This window comes from Trachurus japonicus, chromosome 17 (assembly GCF_045865225.1).
Source record: "Trachurus japonicus isolate A0001 chromosome 17, Traja_1.0".
In the NCBI taxonomy this organism is placed as follows: domain Eukaryota; kingdom Metazoa; phylum Chordata; class Actinopteri; order Carangiformes; family Carangidae; genus Trachurus; species Trachurus japonicus.
Genome location: NC_140923.1, coordinates 21469294 through 21488491, shown reverse-complemented (window position 1 = coordinate 21488491; position 19198 = coordinate 21469294). Strand labels below are relative to the sequence as shown.

The 19198-nt window shown below is 42.6% G+C and overlaps 1 protein-coding gene across 1 annotated transcript; it reads left to right on the top strand.

Moving 5' to 3' along the window:
- Positions 1–1062: 1062 nt before the first annotated feature.
- Positions 1063–14572, top strand: olfml2bb (olfactomedin-like 2Bb). The gene is made up of 9 exons (XM_085804683.1): positions 1063–1478; positions 2421–2693; positions 3269–3376; positions 6996–7160; positions 7272–7491; positions 8655–9116; positions 10575–10751; positions 11471–11667; positions 13323–14572. The coding sequence occupies exons 1-9, from the start codon at positions 1230–1232 to the stop codon at positions 13710–13712; spliced, it is 2241 nt and encodes a 746-aa protein (XP_085660809.1). The 5' UTR covers positions 1063–1229; the 3' UTR covers positions 13713–14572.
- Positions 14573–19198: the final 4626 nt, after the last annotated feature.

Here is a 19198-nt window from a genome sequence, read left to right as displayed (position 1 = left end):
TGTAGTCCAGTAAATCTGTTTGCAAGCTTTATTTGTTGAAAATGTTTCCTTATTGTTGTGTCCAGATTCATTAACACAATCTGCTTTTGCAGGATCTGCACACAGTAAACTATTACAGAGTTGACAGTTGACTGCTTGAATTTCTAAAACTTGAACTTGTTCCATTGCTCTTGTCTGGCAGGACTAAATAAGCTTTTTGTTTTGGAGTTTAAATAGAGAGATGTGGTGTTTTATGTTGTGAGCTGTTTTCACCTCAGGCATTCATGGTCTCTGTGAGTGGGCCAAGTTCTGGAGCTGGAATTGACATTCATATTGTCCTTATTGTTTCACAATTCTTCCCATTTGACTATGGGGCACAATTTATATAATTCAGATATCATAATTCAGATAATCATAATTATCATTCATATATATATTTCTAATGGTTATTTTGGTACTTTTACTTAGATAAACACCTGATGCTGTCTGTCTTGGTTTGTCATGAAGCTGTTGTCAGCCTTTGTTCTGATGTTGGGGTAGGAACAGAGAGGGTGGCACTGCACCTGATACTAATTAAGAACCATTTAGTTACAAAGGCAATGGGCTCTATGCAAAGCCTCAAATTTCAACCAAAATTTTAAGGCAGGTCCTTCATTTCTAATTTACATTATTGGACACACTGGTTAATCCACACACACACACACACACACACACACACACACACACACACACACACACACAACACACAACACACACACACACACACACACACACACACACACAATGCAGTCCATCTCAAACTACAAATCGCTGGTTTCTCTGGTTTAACATGCACTTTTAAAAAAAAAAAGTATTATCTCTCATTCATTCTTTGCACAAGTTCTGCTGCACATCTGGACCGCTCTCCTGGGGATCTTACCTGGCCGGTCCAGGTCCACATGCACTGCTTCGCCCACATGTCCAGCCGGCTGACTGTGACACCGCCCTCTCCTTCTCCTCGGGCCGGGTCTGGAGGCGGACCCGAATCAGCCGCTGTCTGGATTCATTCATTGTGTAGAGATGGTAGCACACGTTTGAAGCCCGTGGACTTCGGTGTGTGTGTTGCGTTTGGAGGGTCAATAAAGTTTTTGGTGAATTTTCCACTGGTGCGCAGGCGTCTTGGTCTCGGCGTCGTCTGACTTGGACCTGCTCAGTAATTTGTTGCTGCACAGCTGATAGTTACCTGAGAACAGTTTGGCAGAAAAATAATAATGTGGCGCAGACTGTCAGCGCTCATTCTCTGCTGCGCCGTGACGGGACTCGGTGCTGTGGAGGCGGACAGGGAGAGGATGCTGCCGACCGGAGCGGCAGCAGCGGCAGCAGCCGGCCAGGATGCTCCGTCCGCGGCTCCACGGCTGCAGCCCGTGGGGAGAGACGCTGCTGCTGGATGGGGAGCTGAGCAGTCCACGGCCGAGCCTCTGGAGGACGAGCTGGACAACCAGGAGAACATCATCAGCCAGGTCAGTCCTGTGTGATGTGATGTGATGCACTTCATTTACAAAAGAAGCATTTAATGACGTTAAGTTATTAAGTTATGTTGAGTTTTACAGCTTAAAAGATTGGACAGACTAGGTAGACTTTCATCACACTACTCTTTCTTCATTTATAAAGTAATTAGTTCTGACATCATCTTTGCTGTTTTGTGGGAATTTTAATCAAAGTTAAAGTTGACTGAATTTGAAAATTAGATTTGCATTGCATGCATGCATGAAATTAAAAAAAAAAAAGATACATATAGCCTATGAAGCCCTGATATGTCTTATAATGATGGAAAATAACACACTGTCAGAACTCCAACCTAAGATCAGTGTAATTATCTCAAGTCTCAAGTCTCTCAGTTTTTGTTTTTTTAATTTTCCATCCACTTCATTAAAAGCTCTTTTTTTTGGACACAGGCTGTCTCCATAACTGTGGATCCTGAATATCTCATTTCCAACCCTGTGACCTTTAAGACACAGCACTTACTTTCTTCTTCATTTCAACACAACCCAAACCTCCACAGTTTGTCAGTTCAGCTTAAATGACCGGTTAAATCAGAACCAGAGCTGAGCAGTGTGTGTGTGTGTGTGTGTGCACGTGCCATGGCAACCATGGTGTGTGCATCTCTCTGGTGGTTGGTTATGTAATATCCTTCAAGCTGCAGGCGCTCCAAACCAAAATGTGGCTGTTTGTAAACGCCTGGAGCTGTATTCTTCCCAGGCAGCTCGCCACCGCTGCAGATCAGCTCAGCACACACTCACTGCTTCTCTTGGTTCTTATCCATGTGTTTCTGACTATCATACAGTTATAGCCCCAAAATACATACATGTAGCCTATTCACTTTCAGGTTTTTCATTTGTTATTTACTGAAAGTTGAGCTGAGAAAGCTGCAGAGAAACAAACCCAGACTTCTTCTCTTCTAGCTGCTGAATGATTACGACAAAGTAAAGACTGTGTCATCGGGGTCTGACTGTGTGTGCCGCTGCATTGTTCGGCCAATCAAACGCTCCGACTGCAGCCGCATCCACGATGGCTCTGCCACATCACCATCCCAGGAGTACTACACCGTGGAGACAGTTACCAAGGGAACAGACTGTAAGAAGTGCGTGTGCATGGCCCCACCTTCAGCCGTCAACCCCTGTGAGGGAGAGTACAGGTTTAAGAAACTACAGGAGGCCACCAAGGACGACATTAAGGTAGAAACACACACACAAAGTGTAGAAACTCTCCTACTGGCTGATTTCTTGCAGTAGGGATAATTCAACATTTTGGCAAATCGGCCCATTGCCTTAATCCCTATAATCATAGCAGTAGGTTCATTACCTTTAATTGTCGGTGCAAGCTATTTTTAGAACAGCAGAGCAGAGGCGCAAGCTGCTCAGAGCTACGCTACGGAGGCTAATGGGATTTCTTGGTTTCCATCATCAAACTCATCAAATACACAATCCAACAACTCCAAAACGCTCTGGTGGACAAGTTGTGACCTGAACATTCACCACGCTATGAGATAATAACGGAATGTTACCAGACAGAGTTGTTTTCAAGGTAAATTCATGCAAAACCGTTGATGCACGTTCCTGTTAGAGGCAGTTTTTCATCAAGCGGTCTCTGCATTTGCCTGTAAAACAGCTCTGTCTCGTAACGTTCCATTATTATCTCATAGGGATTATGGCAATGGGCCAATTTGCAAAAATGTTGAACTATCCCTTTAAAGTTTGAACATTTTCTAAAGAGTTTTTTGTTTTCTGTCATTTATCTTCTGTCTGTTAAGATTGCAACTATTATGGACTTGTTGGAGGGCTCTCTATATGGGATGGACTTATTAAAGCTGCACTCTGTCACCACCAAACTGCTGACCAAGGTGGACAACATGGAAAAAGTGAGAAAGCTTACACACACACACACACACACACACACACAGTATACCACTCCATCGAGGCTGTAGTTTCCACTCGACATATGGGCCACATGCTGCTCTCACTGTTCAAACATTCTTTTTGATAGAATAGAATAGAATCATCCAGGTCGCCTTCATCCATCATCCAATCACAGCAGCTTTGAACTGTTTGGATGTAAATAAGTAGCATTCATTTTTCTTTGTTTCTTGTTTGTGTTGGTTAAACATCACTGAACTGGGCTAATTGCACCAGCCTGCATGCTTCCTGCACTCTGCTAATTTCAGTATGATTCTAGTTCAATTGTAATTTGTAGATTATTATCCCTCTTACCTTTTGTTCTGGAGGTTTAAATTGGGACTAAGCAGGATTTTTCCCGTGGCTATGCTACATTTTTACCTTAATTAAAAATCTCTGAAGTAATTGTGATAGTTAACTACATGACTACTACTGAGAATGGCTGAAAACCAACCTTGCAACATTAGTGTAGTATTTTTGTTTATAGACAGATAAGACTACACAGCTCGCGTCGTTACATAACATTATCCAACGCTCCACGGATTGATTTTTCGCCGGCATCCTTGTAAACAAATGCACATGGCCAGGAGGAGGGTTAACAAAACAGAGGAAAAGCGACTGGACTTATGTAGTTTCTCTTTAATCACAATTAGTCTGGAGCTTTTTAATTAAGGTAAAATGTAGCATAGCCACGGGAAAAATCCTGCTTAGTTCCTCTTTAATGTGCTGACTATCGTCTGCAAGATGCAGTCAGTGTCTGGCCACAGACCTTTGCTCCCGCCTCTCTCATCCCAACATCTCGGATGTTGCTTATCTTATACAGATATAAAATGCAAATAATGAAGAATACCTCAGGCAGACAGTGTACACACAGACTTCCAGTCAGTTTAAAAGCAGGACGTTAAGTCTTTTCCTACAATTGATTGTAACTTAGATTGGACTAGACTGGACTTACTTCACACTGTGAGAGGCATCACTGGAGTCAATACATGATCTCTCTGGAATGGATTACTGTAGGAAACTGTTAAAACGGTTCATGTGACATTTCCACTGAGGAAAATCTGAGGGAGAAACTCTCAGAATGGCTCCAAAAACAGCATGAGGTCTCCATGGCATCGGTTCAACAGGATGTTGAAAGTTTCTCTGACTCTGCTCCATGGTGATGTGATGCCGTCATCACATCGTTTCTGCTAATTCAAGGTGTCAGTCTCCTGTTAGACTGGGCTCAGATCTGGAAACTGGGGAGGCCAGTGAAGTTCACTTACCTCACATCTTCAACAGAAGATGATGAACTGTGACCATGGGAAGAAACAACACTCCCATAGGCCGCGACATTCAGTCCGTGATTAGTTAAATCAGCCTCTTGGCCAGGTTTCCCTCAGAGAAGAGAGGGACAACCTGATAAAATAAAAGTTAAAGAAAATAAATAAATACATATGCAATGGTAGCACATCTTAACTAGTACATTTGAGAACAAAATACTCACTTTTCACATAATTTATTCTGGCTCACATCATGCAAAAACATATGCTCTGATGAAGGCTGCACAGCCCAAACGTTTTTGCATGATGTGAGCCAGAATACTGTAAATTATGTGAAAAGTGTGTATTTTGTCCTCAAATTGACTAATGTGCTAAGTTTTTTTGGTAAATTGTTTGATTCATATTAAGTCTTTGGTTCAGCCCTCTGATTTGAATGAGGCTTTTTGTTGAAGCGCAACCTCTTTTTGTGATCAAATAAATATATTAACCGAGACAGCATCATACCTCCACCAGCAGCCTGGACGGCTGACACAAGGTAGATTCTCTTGGACTCTTGGATTCAGATCCATCAGGTTCACATCTGTCCAGCTTTGGTGAGTCTGTCTCAACTGCAGCTTTGGATTTCTGCTCTTGGTGACAGGAAGTAGAAGCTGATGTCCATCCACCTCAGTGTCCAATGACTTGTTGGCTTTTCTGCTCAGCACAGGTGTGAATAGAGTGGTTATCTGAGTGACTGTCCATTCTCCTCTGACCTCTCTCAGTGGTTTCTGTCCACAGAGTTGTTGCTCACTAGATAGGCTTTTTAGTTGAGTCTTTCTTTAGTTTTATGTCTCACACCAATCTGAGTAAAAGTAAAGACTCTGCCAGGAAAGCAACAGTTTCACAAACACTCAGCAGCCTGTCTGGCACCAACAATCACATCATAGTTAAAAACAATTATTGGGTAGCCAAAAACAATTTAAGTCTAAATGTATCAAAAACCAAATGTATTGTTTTTGGATCAAACTTTGCACTGAGGCAAGATATCAAATTACACGTCTCCATAAATGGCAGCTGTATTGAGCAAGTTGATGAGGTTAAACTTCTAGGGATTAACCTTGACAGTAAATTATCATGGCAGAAGCATATAGATAAAATTGTAGGAAAAATGGGAAGAAATATATCTATGATAAGAAGATGCTCCTCCCTTCTTACTCCAAGCACCACCTTGCAGGTTATTCAAGCTCTTGGTAACTTTCTCATCTGGATTATTGTTCACCTGTCTGGTCAAGTGTTGCTAATGAAGAACTTTAGAAGCTGCAGTTGGCGGCACGTCTTGCCCTTCGGTGCTCAATGAGGAAAAGCATAGATAAAATGCATGCTGATCTTGTCTGGCTGACAGACAGATTTCTTCTACTGTAACTTTATTTAGGAATATAGTGTTTTAAAACAACCGACTTGCCTTCACTCAAGAATAACATTTTTTCAAAACAGACATGGTCATGAAACAAAAACAGGTGAGAAGGGGTCATGTTATGATTCCTAGACCAAGAACTAATGCCATGAAAAAAACAGTCATGTTTAGAGCCATTTCTCAGTGGAATAAGTTGCCATTTATCACAACTCAAGCAACAAGTAAACAACATTTTAAAAAAACAGCTAAAAAGGTTATTTTTGGGTAAAGGCCTGAAAACTCTGTGACCTGGTTTTTGCTGATTTTTTTGATTTTCTTTTTATGAAATTTTACCTCAGTGTTTTTGGTAACTTGTTTTATAGGCAGGTGCTGTGCTTGTATATGTGGGTGGCAGTGTGTGAGCATGTGTAGTTCGGATTCGGAAATTTGTGTTGAAACTGTATTCATGTATGTATTTATGTAAAATATTATTGTTATTTGTATTTATGCATGTTTTAACATGGACCCCAGGAAAAGTAGCTGTTGCAGGAGTAACAGCTACTGGGGATCCAAATAAACAAATAAACAGTCACAAAGACAATGTCTTCTCTCGGCTTTACATTAATGAATGAGATATAAGTTTATCATTTAATAGGTATGATTGGCTGGTTTGCAGCTTATTTTGACACATATTGACCATTGGCAGAGGTTTGTTCTCTCCAAGACTTTGTACTGAATGATAGATGAGGAAGTGTGTGGGATGCTCAAAAGTGTCATGTACATTTCTCAAGAAGTTCTTGAGACACTGACTGTGCCCACTCTTCACTGGGTTTGCACGCAGACAATCAACACCCACAATCTCTCAAGTGAAAAAAACCCAGTAGCTGTGGATATGAGTTGTGTTTTTGATTTAATGTTTGTCCTTCCTGTCTTCCTGTCTGTGCACTTTAGGCCTTCGTCGGTAACTTTACAGAGAGAGCAAGAGAGAAAGAACAAGCAAAGGAGAGAGCAAAAGAAAAAGAGAAAGAGAAGAAGAACCAGCAGAAAAAGAAGAAAGCAAATGACCCGGGGAATGTGGGACAGAAAGGCCGAGCACCAGCCTACGCTAACAAACAGGTACTGTCCCTTTTGGAAAAAAATGTGTGTGTGACAGTAGTAAAGGCAGACTCCAACATCTTGTCTGTTTTCCATCATGAACTGGACCGAGTGTTGCTTGTGCTGTTGCAGAAGAATTACGACGTCCAGCTGAAGAAGAACCAACAGCAAGATGGCGTGGACCAGCAGCAGCCAACCAGGAATAAGACGGCGACTCAAAAGCCAATCAAAGACAAGGCGGAGCCGCGGCAGCCAGTCAAAGACAAGAGCAGCGTGGTCATCAGGGGCGTGACCTATTACAAGGCAGAGGAGGAGAGCTACAAGGAGGAGGAGAGAGGGAGAGGGAAGAACAGTAAGTCTGATGTCCAGGACCCAGTTGTTCAGAGGTAACCTGACTGGGTTTTGGATAACGGATTGGATCACATCTTGAAAATGGGTTGTTCAAAACTGAAAATGGATTCTGAGATTAGTAGATTACGTAATCTAATCTTGGTTTTAATCTGGATCAAACCCTCAGATTGTGTTTTTAGTAGGGAAAACTTTGTTCCAAAAAATCATTATTCTGGAGGAATTGGTGGATTCAGGTAGGATTTCAGGAACAAAATGTCTTTTACATTCAGTTCAAATTTGTCAAATAAACAACATTGATAATGTAGTATAAAGTATACACTGATATTTTGCACCTGCTTTTCAAACCATTATAATAGGGTTAGGGTTAGGGTTAGGTTAAGTAAATAAAGTCCTTTTGATCAATCCACAAATAGACTTTTCCCCAATTACTGGATATTTAAATTAAAATTGAAATTTGAATTTTGAATTTTGAATTTTGAATTTTGAAGTTCAAGTTTGAAACACATGGAAAAACATCCACGATGTATTTGACAAGTATACTGTATATTTGTTTTGTTTTTTATTTATTGGTTGTGGGTCGGATAAGGTCTGGCTGTTTAAAAAGCACAGAAAATAATACCCTGATGAATAACTGATGAAGCCTCTTGGATGAGAGGTGAAACGTCTTCCTAGACAAATAACTAAGTCCAGTTGCTTTCGATTTAAGAGGTTAAATAGTGAGTCTCCACACCAGATAGTTGGACCAGTCCCAGCCTGGTCAGATGCGTACATGAACTGATGAAGCCTCTTGGATGAGAGGTGAAACGTCTTCCTAGACAAATAACTAAGTCCAGTTGCTTTCGATTTAAACTCCTTTGAAATACTATGACCTGGGCAAATGAGAATATGCACCGGCTCACCCCCCTAACCCTATCCCTAACCCTTTTCAATAAATACACTCTGAGTGACCCCATGCTGCTGTTTTTTTACCTACGTAGCAGCCTTCCGTGTGATGTACAGTCTCATTTGGAGTTCTCATTATCCAGATTTGGATCAGCCTTTGATCCAGATTACACCTTTTTAACATCTGGGCCCTGATGACTGAGGCTGCTTTTACATGGTCACACAACGATTACAGTGACGTGACATATAGAGTAATCATATCACATACTTCTTCTCCTACAGCTGATGAAACTGTAGACGCCTCAGACGTACTGATTTCTGACCAGCTCCCGCCGGCCAGGACGTCCCGCATCCAGAATCCAGGACCCTGGCCCACTGTCAGCAGAGGCTCCAAGGACCTGCCGGGGAGGCCCACCACCCAGCCACCCACAGACCACCCAACCACCACCAGCGCACAAACCACAGCTGCAACCAAACCAGCTCCCACTACCATGAGAACAACCACTAGGATGACCACAACCAGTCCAAAACCAACAACCGCACCGACTACCACACCCCGACAAACTACAACTCCCAGGACTCCGCCCACCACCGCTGTCACTCATCAGAACACCTCAGCTTCAGATACCGATGTAGCTCCACCTGCTAATGCGTCTCCAACGGTCGGGTCTCAGCCACGACCCAGGAGTCGACTCAGCTGGACAGAGAGCCCATCTGACCAACCCAAGCCCACCAAGAGGCCTGGTAGAGTACAGTACTTTACTAACAGCTAGTCAGTACTTTTACATGACAGTTGAAAAAAACTAATTATTGCCTTAAAGGTGTACAGATCAAATTCGTTTTCCTTACTCGGGTAAACTTGTGCGGCAACTCGTGGAAACTCGTAGAAGGAGGCGGGACAAACAGGACAAACGGCCATTTCTTAAAGCTGTACAGAAAAGGAAATTGAATTTGAGCCCACTCTGGGTCATAAAATTAGTTTAATAACTCATCTATCAGACGATGTAGCCCAAACTTTGTGCAAAATTCTATTTTTGATTAAATCCGGGATGAAAGTGTGGTTTTTTTTTTTCGCATTGGATAATGCAGGCGCTAGGGTTATACGTCAGCCTACTCACGATTCATCAGCCACTGATATTGGATCCGTCATCCGTCAATCAAACGTCTGAGACACGCACACACACACCGAATATCCCGCCCGCTCGATAACGATCAATCAAATTCGTTTTCCTCACTCGGGTAAACTCGTGCGGCAACTCGTGACAACTCGGCGCGACAAACAAGACAAACGGCCATTTCTGTACACCTTTAACACCTTTAATCTGACTACAACAGGACAACTGAACTGCATGTACTGTAAACGCGTCAGTCCAACTAATACAAGAGTTTTCCTTATCCGACTACGACACCCAGAAAATGTGATTGGAAATCAATTTTCTTTACAACAATGCTTCACAACAGTAGAGATGACACAAAATGTAGCAGTGAAGCCGGCCCGAACCTGGAGTTGCGCCGAAAAGAGACTGCACTTCTCGGCAGGGCCTTGCCGAAAAGTGACTTTACTCAGGAATGCAAGGGGTGACATTGACCAAATTCACTGTACCTGCATCTGGTGCCCTCTACTATCACTCCAGAAAATGCTGCGAACATCACCCCTTGCAATCCTGAGTTAGAGGGTGCAGTCACTTCTCGGTGGGGCCTTGCCGAAAAGTGAGTCACTGCCCCCACTAACTCAGGATTGCAATTCACTGTACAAATTCACTGTACTTACTTATTGTGGGTACTTGATAATTAGCACATACTATATTGCTATTTTATATGACATCATAGCTTTCTGCATTCATTTATTTATTTATTCTCACAAAATCATTGAAACTGAAATCCACTGTGGAGAGATAACACGCCGATGCACATTCCCGTCAGGTACAGTCGTTTTTCGGCAAGCAGTCTCTTTTTGGCATGACACCTGTCTGTATTAACCCGCTGAAATGACGCATATCTCCACCTATGTTGAGGAGGCGGACACTGTCAGTTATTCGATCTTCCCTGTTGCATGTAAACTGGGATAGCCAGAACTCAGACAAGACGCTCAAATGGAGCTATGCATGTAAACGTACTGAGTGATTGCACATGTGAAACTGTCTCATCATTAGATTTTTAGAAGTCTTCATTCACTCCATCACTTTCCACGTCTTCCTGCAGGCGTGTGTAAAGACACCCTCGCCAGCCTCTCTGATCCCGTCCAGCACAACTCGTACGGCCAGAGCGAGGGCGCCTGGATGAGAGACGCACGCGGCCATGGCAGCGTCATCTACCTTACCAACGGTCACTATGGAGATGAACTCCAAGAGTTCAGAGACGTGGACGCCTTTAAAACAGGTTTGTGTGTGTACAGTACTGTATGTTGGTGTGGGTGTCTGCTTGTGGCTTTGTGTGTATGTGTGTGTGTGTAGAAGGAAAATAAACCCACAACCTATTTCCAACCAGGCCAAGCCAGTAAGTTTTAACAGTAGCACCTTTCTCATCTTGCAAAAACACTGGCTGTTGGTCATGTAGCACTGCCAAGTCCACCAGACAAATCCATCTACCAGATACCTGAAATCCATTTATTGCCCTTTCTTTTTCAATTCATGCAAGTCATGTTAAAACCAAAAGAACAAGAGCATTTCAGACTAGATGAGATTATGAGAGGCAAAAGTTCTTGTTTACATTTTTTTTATTCTTATAAATGTTAAACACATCTTTTGGACGGATTTTAGAATTATTTTAGCTTTAAGGTGCTTTAAGGAAATAATGTTTAGTACTAAGAAGTACAGTATGTACTACAGTAAAGTCATAATGCAGCTGGAGTCCACTGCAGAATAAATCTTCTTTTTTATTCTTTAGTGCATGAATTGGTTCTTCAAACTCATCATTCATGAAATCACTAAACTAATAATAACTAACATGGGCATCTCCAGATCAGTGAGGGTCCCTCTACTTGTCACCATTGCATTATGACCATTTCAATTGCTACTTTAGTAATGACATTACCACTAAAGAATTGAATGTGTAAACGCTACTGTATGTTGTGTATTCTGTGTGTTCTTCCTGCTCAGGTCAGGTGAGTAACTCCTACAAGCTGCCCTACAGCTTCACTGGAACGGGCCACGTCGTCTTCAACGGGGCTTTCTACTACAACCGTGCGTTCAGCAGGGACGTCATCAAATACGACCTGAGACACAAATACGTAGCTGCCTGGACCACGCTGCACGACGCCATACTGGAGGAGCAAGCTCACAGGACACAGTCTGAGGTCAGAGTCAGGACGCACACTGTCATCTAACACTACAGGAAACACTGCAGGGTGACTTACTGTAGGAACTCTGTTGAAGAGAGTGAGCCGTGACAGTAAGGTTTGCAGTCTTATTTTTGCATAATCCCCTCTCTCACTCTCTAACTGTCATTGACCATCCCTTCACTTGTACACCCATGACAAGCAGCAGAGCTAAGTGGCGTGTTCTGTCTGTCTCTGTTTACAGCACAGCACCCACACAGAAAAAACACATCAACACTAGTTGCTCAGTGTGTGTGCATAAGTGTGTGTTGGATGCCAAAGTGGAAATATAGTATAAATTGAATACAGCTACTAAGAGTAATAATTATAATGAGCCAAAAGTACCCTAAAGTACATGGTTGCAGTTGAGAGCTGTTTAGCTTATCTTAACTTATTTTATACTGTATATGTACATACCACGGGTCGAAACAAAGCCAAAACAGAGCATCTACAAAACAACAACAACAACAAACAAACAGAGGAAATCCAACAGAGACAGTACACAAACGTGCATACAAATGCACACTGATGAAAATAATTAATGGAAAGGACGCAACCCGTCGTTGTACCAAGATACTGCTGCATAACTCTTCCTTATCCAGCAGCCTGCAACACAGCCTTTCGGTAGGAATCTTGGCCATTTCATCAAACCACTCCTTCACTGATGTCTCCTTTTGCTTTCCAGTGTTGCAACACTGTCCTGCATCTAGTAATAAGTGCTGTTCTGCACCACTGGATCAGGTGAACATTTAGCCCACTTCCCTTCAGTAGCACATCCAATAGACAAAGCAGCGGTTGTTGTACAGTACCAGTGCAGAGGACGTCACAGTATTAAAGGGATAGTTTAGCTTTTTTTGAAGTGGGGTTGTATGAGGTACAAATGGCCACTACGTATAATATCTGCAGTAGAAAGGTCTCTCTCTAATGGAACGTTACCAGACAGAGTTGTTTTCAAGGCAAATGCAGAGACTGCTTGCCGAAAACCTGCCCCCGACCGGAACGTGCATCAGCGTTTTTGCATGAATTTACCGAAAACAACTCTGTCTTGTAATGTTCTGTTATTATGTCATAGCGTGGTGAATGTGCAGGTCACAACTTCTCACCAGAGCGTTTTGGAGTTGTTGGATTGTGTATTTGATGAGTTTAATGAGGGAAACCAAGAAATCCCAATAGCCTCCGTAGCGTAGCTCTGTGCAGCTCGCGGCTCTGCTCCGCCGTTCAAAAAATAGCTTGCACCGACAATTAAAGGTAACAAACCTACTGGTATGACTATAGGGATTATGACAATGGGCCAATTTGACAAAATGTTGAACTATCCCTTTAAGGTGTGCCAGGATACAACTCGCAGGTATTTCCAATTTGTTTCAGAGTTTATACTTTACCTTTAGTTGTTCAAAAGAAAGAAGCTGGTCTCCATCAAATAAATCGCTAATAGCCTATAAACAATTCACTACTTGACCCAGCTTAGTATAGTCTTGAATCGTTCTTGTCAAAGAACATTTTGCATCCAGGAATTTACTCTACCTGGAGTCCAATCATGGTGTGACTCCAGCTAAGCTGTATGTGGCTAATGGTTGTGAGGAGCTTTTATTTTGGAGTGACTGCAGCAGTGTCTTCCATGTGTTTGTTTCCAGGTGGAGTTTGCTGTGGACGAGTCCGGCCTGTGGTTGCTCTACCCAGCTGTGGACACGGAGGGATTCCACCAGGAAGTCATCCTACTCACCCACCTCCGGCCCCGCGACCTGCTCCCGGTACGCAGCTTCCGCACGGGTCTCCGCCGCGGTCACTACGGAAACAGCTTCCTGGTGTGCGGCGTGCTTTACGGCGTGGACAGCATGGAGCGTCACTACGCCAACGTGACGTACGCCTTCGACACGCACACGCTCACCCACACCGTGCCGAGCCTCGCCTTCACGAACATGCACTCGCACACCTCCCAGCTGGCTTACAACCCGCTGGACAAGAAGGTGTACGCGTGGGACAATGGACATCAGATGATGTACGATGTCATCTTCGCTTATTAGCGCGGTGAAGACGGAAGAAACGATGGTTTGACAGGTGGTCAGTGATGTAGCATCCAGCAGGAGGTCCAAACCACGCTGAGGATGGAAGAAATCAGAGCTCATCTCATCAGGGCTGTGTCTCAGTGACTGTGGTTCTGTGTGACTGAAAGTATTTTTTAATAAGAACCTCCACTGCTGCTCTGCCACACACACTAAAGTCAGTATTAACCAGCGAGGGCCTCGTTTCCCACGACTGAAAATGGAAGTTAAGAGGCTTTTTCCCCAGTGTTTTCCACTGTTTTCCACTAAAGAGCGTCTTAACATCAGCTGCCAGTGATGCTGAATACATTTAAGGTAACTGTGCTTATTTAAAGCCGGGCTACATCCATCTCAAGTGACAAGAAAGGTTTTATATTTGCATTTTTTTCTGTATGAAAACTAAACTTGATGTGCAGTGCGGCCCTACAGCTTTTCAGCTTGCTATAATTCACGTGCATGTGTGTGGAGCTTTAAGGAAGGAGACTGATTGGTTTAGCTGCTGCTGGAGGCAGATGTTAAACTCCTCAACTCGTATTAAAACTGAAATGAAGCAGTGGCTCAGGTCTGTATCAGGCCCGCTGGGTGTGAAGCCGTCATAAATAATGGAAAAGGACGTGGAACCTGAAAATATCCCATCAGGACGGTGTTATCTCAGGCTGAGGAGGTGAATATATCAGGGAATCAAATGTTGAATTAATCTGTGCTTGTGTTTGAGATTAGTTTTATTTTGTCATTTTTTAACTAAACAGCATGACTCATTCTACATTAAACACAATTCTCAGGCCTCTGCTATTGAGTAGGAGATGTTAAGGTACAATTTCTTCCAAGAGCACGTCGCCTTAAAGGGATAGTTCAACATTTTAGAGAATTCGCCTATTGCCATAATCCCTCATAGCAGTAGGTTCATTACCTTTAATAATCAGTGCATGTTGTTTTGAGATCCGCGGGGCAGAGACGTGAGCTGCTCAGTGAACACAATGAAGGTGAATGGTACAGGTCCCCTGTCCCTCATCAAACTCATCAAATACAATCCAACAACTCCACAACGCTCTGGTGGACAAGTTGTGACCTGCACATCAACCACGCTATGAAATAATCATGTAACATTATGAGACAGAGTTGTTTTTGAGGCAAATGCATAGCCGGAACAACACGGCTGCTTGGCGGAGTGATTTCAAAAGCGCAAGTAGTTCCGAGTATTTGCTTCATGTGTCATAATGTTACATAATAATACGTTATTATTTCATAGCGTGGTGAATGTGCAGGTCACAACTTGTCCACCAGGGCATTTTGGAGGTGTATTTGATGAGTTTGATGAGGGAAAAGCGAAAGTACCGTTCACCTCCATTGTATTCACTGAGCAGCTCACGTCTCTGCCCCACCAATCTCAAAACAACATGCACCGATAATTGAAGGTAATGAACCTACTGCTATGACTATAGGGATTATGGCAATAGGCAAATTTGCCAAAATGTTGAACTATCCCTTTAAAACAGGAGAGCATGTCTGAGACCACTTTCACTATAATGCAATATTAATTGTGATTAGGGATGTCACGATTACTTGTTTTCACAATTAATCGTGGTATTAAACGCCACAATTATTTAATTGTAAAGAGTCCTAAATACCGTTACTTTCACAAAAGTTTGATGTTGGAACCTTATTGGCAGATGTGCACAAAAATAAAGGTAAATGCACAGATAAGTAACATTGAATTGGTAGGAATTTAAATGTTAGCGTGTCATTTTTAATTAAAAAAAGCAAAACAAAACAAAAAACGATTAAAATAAACGCAAACATTTGGTATAGATGACAATTCATGACCTGAATATTTCAAACATTTCCCCTGGGGATTAAGAATTCGTCATATATTAATAGATACTTGAAATATTTTGTGTAAACAATGAGTTATGTAGTTATATTTTGACTATATTTGATTTTACACAGTCATAGTGTTGTGAAATTAATTAGTGCATAATAATCGTGATAATCGTAGTACCATGATTATTTCTCTGACAATAATCGTACCAAGAAAATCTATAATCGTGACATCCCTAATTGTGATTCTAATATGAGTCGTGGTTGTTGTTGCGTGCTTATTTTTAACTGAAAAAATAAATAAATCGTCTCCGTAGCAACACAGTGCTTCATTCATTGTCCTGTACATTTATTAAAAAAAACTGCAGCGTCTGTGATCGCGATATTACACTTGGCCATGTTGCCATATTGCTAGTTGGATATATTGTTCACAGAGTAAAAACTGATTCTGGATCAGAATAAAGTTTGCAGATACTCTAAGTGTTGCACACATCATCAGTATAATGCATTTATCATGATGTGTGGAATGAAACTGCAGCCACCTCTCTGGTTAACGCTGTATTTTTATGATGTATGCTTGTGTATTATCTGGTCTGTTGTACTTTCATCTCTGTCAAATCATGTTCCATCATATTGAGCTACAGGCGCTGGAATGACACTCACGTCTCCATGCCAACACGTGCTCCTCACTGCTTCACTTGTTTAAAGAAATATCCCAGGACAAGGTTGAGTTCAACTGCTTTACTACAGGTTTGCCTTTTTGGTTTGTTAATTTATAATAAAATGTTTAAAAAGGATGAGCGTGAACTGTCTCTTTCCAGCCTCTCTCTCTCAGCCCGGTGCGAACATTATTTCTGGGGTTGATTTAGTTTTCCTGGAAGCAGCAGAGCCCCTGGAAGGATCCCAGGGTGGAAAGTCAGACCAAGCTCGATGCTGGCAAACCTCAGACTGGGAATTCTCAGGACACACACCAGACCTACGACATGCTAAAGAGCCTGACATAGAGACTCAGAGTCAGAGTGTGATAAAACTGCATCTCAAATAGTTTTTTCTCACCAGTCTGGTCTAGATCGGTTTGGGGCGGCTCAGTTCTTTTCAATCTGAACCAACTCAAAATAATAAAAATAATAAAAAATCAATTGCAGTGCATTTAAAACAACATGTTCTCTAAGCAGGAGAGAATCCAGGGAGTTAATCTCTCTGCTTCATGGACTAGTTTATGAGCCTCTGCAGCTTCTGACATGTGGTGGCTGGGGAGATGGAAGGGCTGGAGGGCGGGGGTGGGGGTGGGGAGGGTGGAGGGTGTTGACCACCCAGTGGGATGTAGAAGAAAGATTCTCATTCATATCAACTGTACACTCCAAATTGCCGGCCAAGTGCTATGAATGCATCAGTGTTCTCTGCAACTGTCAAGTTTCTGAAACCACTTCATGTACATTTCCGGAAGCAAGACGACCCCACACACTGAGAGAGAGAGGGAGAAAGAGAGAGTCCGGAAAACATGCGAAAACATGTGGTAAGGATGCTATCTCTCCAAGTTCACAAGGAAGATTGTCTGGGTTGTATGCACACACACACATATGCATGCAGCCACATTGTATAATGTCTGGTTTAAAGATAGTGGTATCTGCAAACAAATTCCTGACTACCACTGAGCTAAAAACTCTGTACAAAGACAGAAAGGAAAAAGGAGGGAGTTCGTGACCTTTGCTCTCACTTGCAGCTCTTTTATGTTGAGGAGGTGAAAAAATCCACTGCAGGAGTGGAAAGGAAAACAAAAGAAAGAGAAAAATAGTGGCTGAATATGAGACTTGGAAAGACAAGGTTAAGTTGAGGCACACAGAGCCCTCTAGTGTAAATAACCATATATCACGTATGAATTCCCCTCTGATACGGCCCATAGGAGCATTTCCTGAAATTGTGCCCCCGTATGTGTGTGGATGTGTGCCCAGAGGTCTTTGTCATCATGATTACAGTAATAAGCATAGTTATGTTTATGGAACCATCCTGGTTTGGTTATAGTTTAGTCACAAAACAAGTTTAGAGGTTTAGAGAAAGGTCATGGTTTGGTTCCGACGCTTCCTTGAGTTTAGAGGAGCTTCAGTGTCATACATGGCTACAAAAATAAACCTGCACTTAAGGTTGTGCAACGGTCATGGTTTCCAGCTCTATACTTTGATTTTGGGACTGCACTGGAGTAACTCTGCATGATTTAAAAACACCCTTATTCATCTCATGCCCTCAGCTCATCCTCTTGTTCTAACAGGCAGAATCAGCTGAACGGAGACAGTGGTCTCAGATAGGAGCTCCACTTTTTAGGTGCTTTTCAACCAAAAGTTCCAGGAACCTTAAAGGGATAGTTCAACATTTTTGCAAATTGCCCCATTGCCATAATCCCTATAGTTTTAGGAGTAGGTTTATCACCTTTAATTGTCGGTGCAAGCTGTTTTTAGAACGGCAGAGCAGAGCCGCGAGCTGCTCAGAGCTACGCTACAGAGGCTAATGGGATTTCTTGGTTTCCCTCATCAAACTCATCAAATACACAATCCAACAACTCCAAAACGCTCTGGTGGACAAGTTGTGACCTGCACATTCACCACGCTATGAGATATTAATGTAATGTGATGAGACAGAGTTGTTTTCCAGGTAAATTCATGCAAAGCTGCTGATGCGTGTTCCCGTCGGGGGCAGTTTTTCATGCTTTGCAGTAACCTCGAAAACAACTTGTCTCGTAATGCTCCATTATTATCTCATAGAGTGGTGAAGGTGCAGGTCACAACTTGTCCACGAGAGCGTTTTGGAGTTGTTGGATTGTGTATTTGATGAGTTTGATGAGGGAAACCAAGAAATCCCATTAGCCTCCGAAGCGTAGCTCTGAGCAGCTTTTAGCATGCTCCGCTGTTCTAAAAATAGCTTGCACTGACAATTGAAGGTAACAAACCTACTCCTAAAACTATAGGGATTATGGCAATGGGCCAATTTGCCTGATTTTTTAAGAAAGTACTATCCCCTGACCAGGGCCACTTCTAGGGAGAAATCTTTTATCCCAGAACTAAATGTAGTTGCTTGTTCCTTCAAAGGTTCCTGTTCCTGGGGGAAAGTGTCCCTGTAGTGGAAATGCACCTTAAGTTCCTGATCTGCCTCACTGTCAATTCTCATGAGCCAAACCATAAACTTCTAAAGTGAAAATGAACCAGTGAAGTGTACTAGAAGCAGTAGGCCTAGCACGTGACATGTCAAGTGTTGCAATGAGCTGGTGCAGGTGGCTAGGCCAGACAAGAATGATACAATAGTCGTGGCATGATGGAAATAGGATTTTGTGGTCAAACACAATGCCAACATTCTTCAGAGTGGATTTCACATTTGGAGAGAAACGGAACCATCCCAGTCCAAGCCCCCCCATCAATTACACCCACTGATAACAGCAGAGACATGCTGCAGCCTGAGTGATGGACTACATCATTGTGAACAACATGCACAATGTGGACTTTGTCTGGAACCCCAGGGAGAAGCAGTCAGATCAAGTAGATAAACAGAGACATTTTAGAACATGTTTGGCACATCCATGCTGGTGATGCACAACGGCCGTATTCAGACATGTGGCTTGTTTGTTTTGTTCCAATTCAGGAACTAAAATGATGTTTTTGTTG

Coding starts and splice junctions, on each gene's coding strand:
- olfml2bb (XM_085804683.1), top strand. CDS start 1,230: ATGTGGCGCAGACTGTCAGCGCTCATTCTCTGCTGCGCCGTGACGGGA. Junction 10,752..11,470: donor CGTGGACGCCTTTAAAACAG/GTTTGTGTGTGT, acceptor CTTCCTGCTCAG/GTCAGGTGAGTAACTCCTAC. Junction 11,668..13,322: donor CTCACAGGACACAGTCTGAG/GTCAGAGTCAGG, acceptor GTTTGTTTCCAG/GTGGAGTTTGCTGTGGACGA.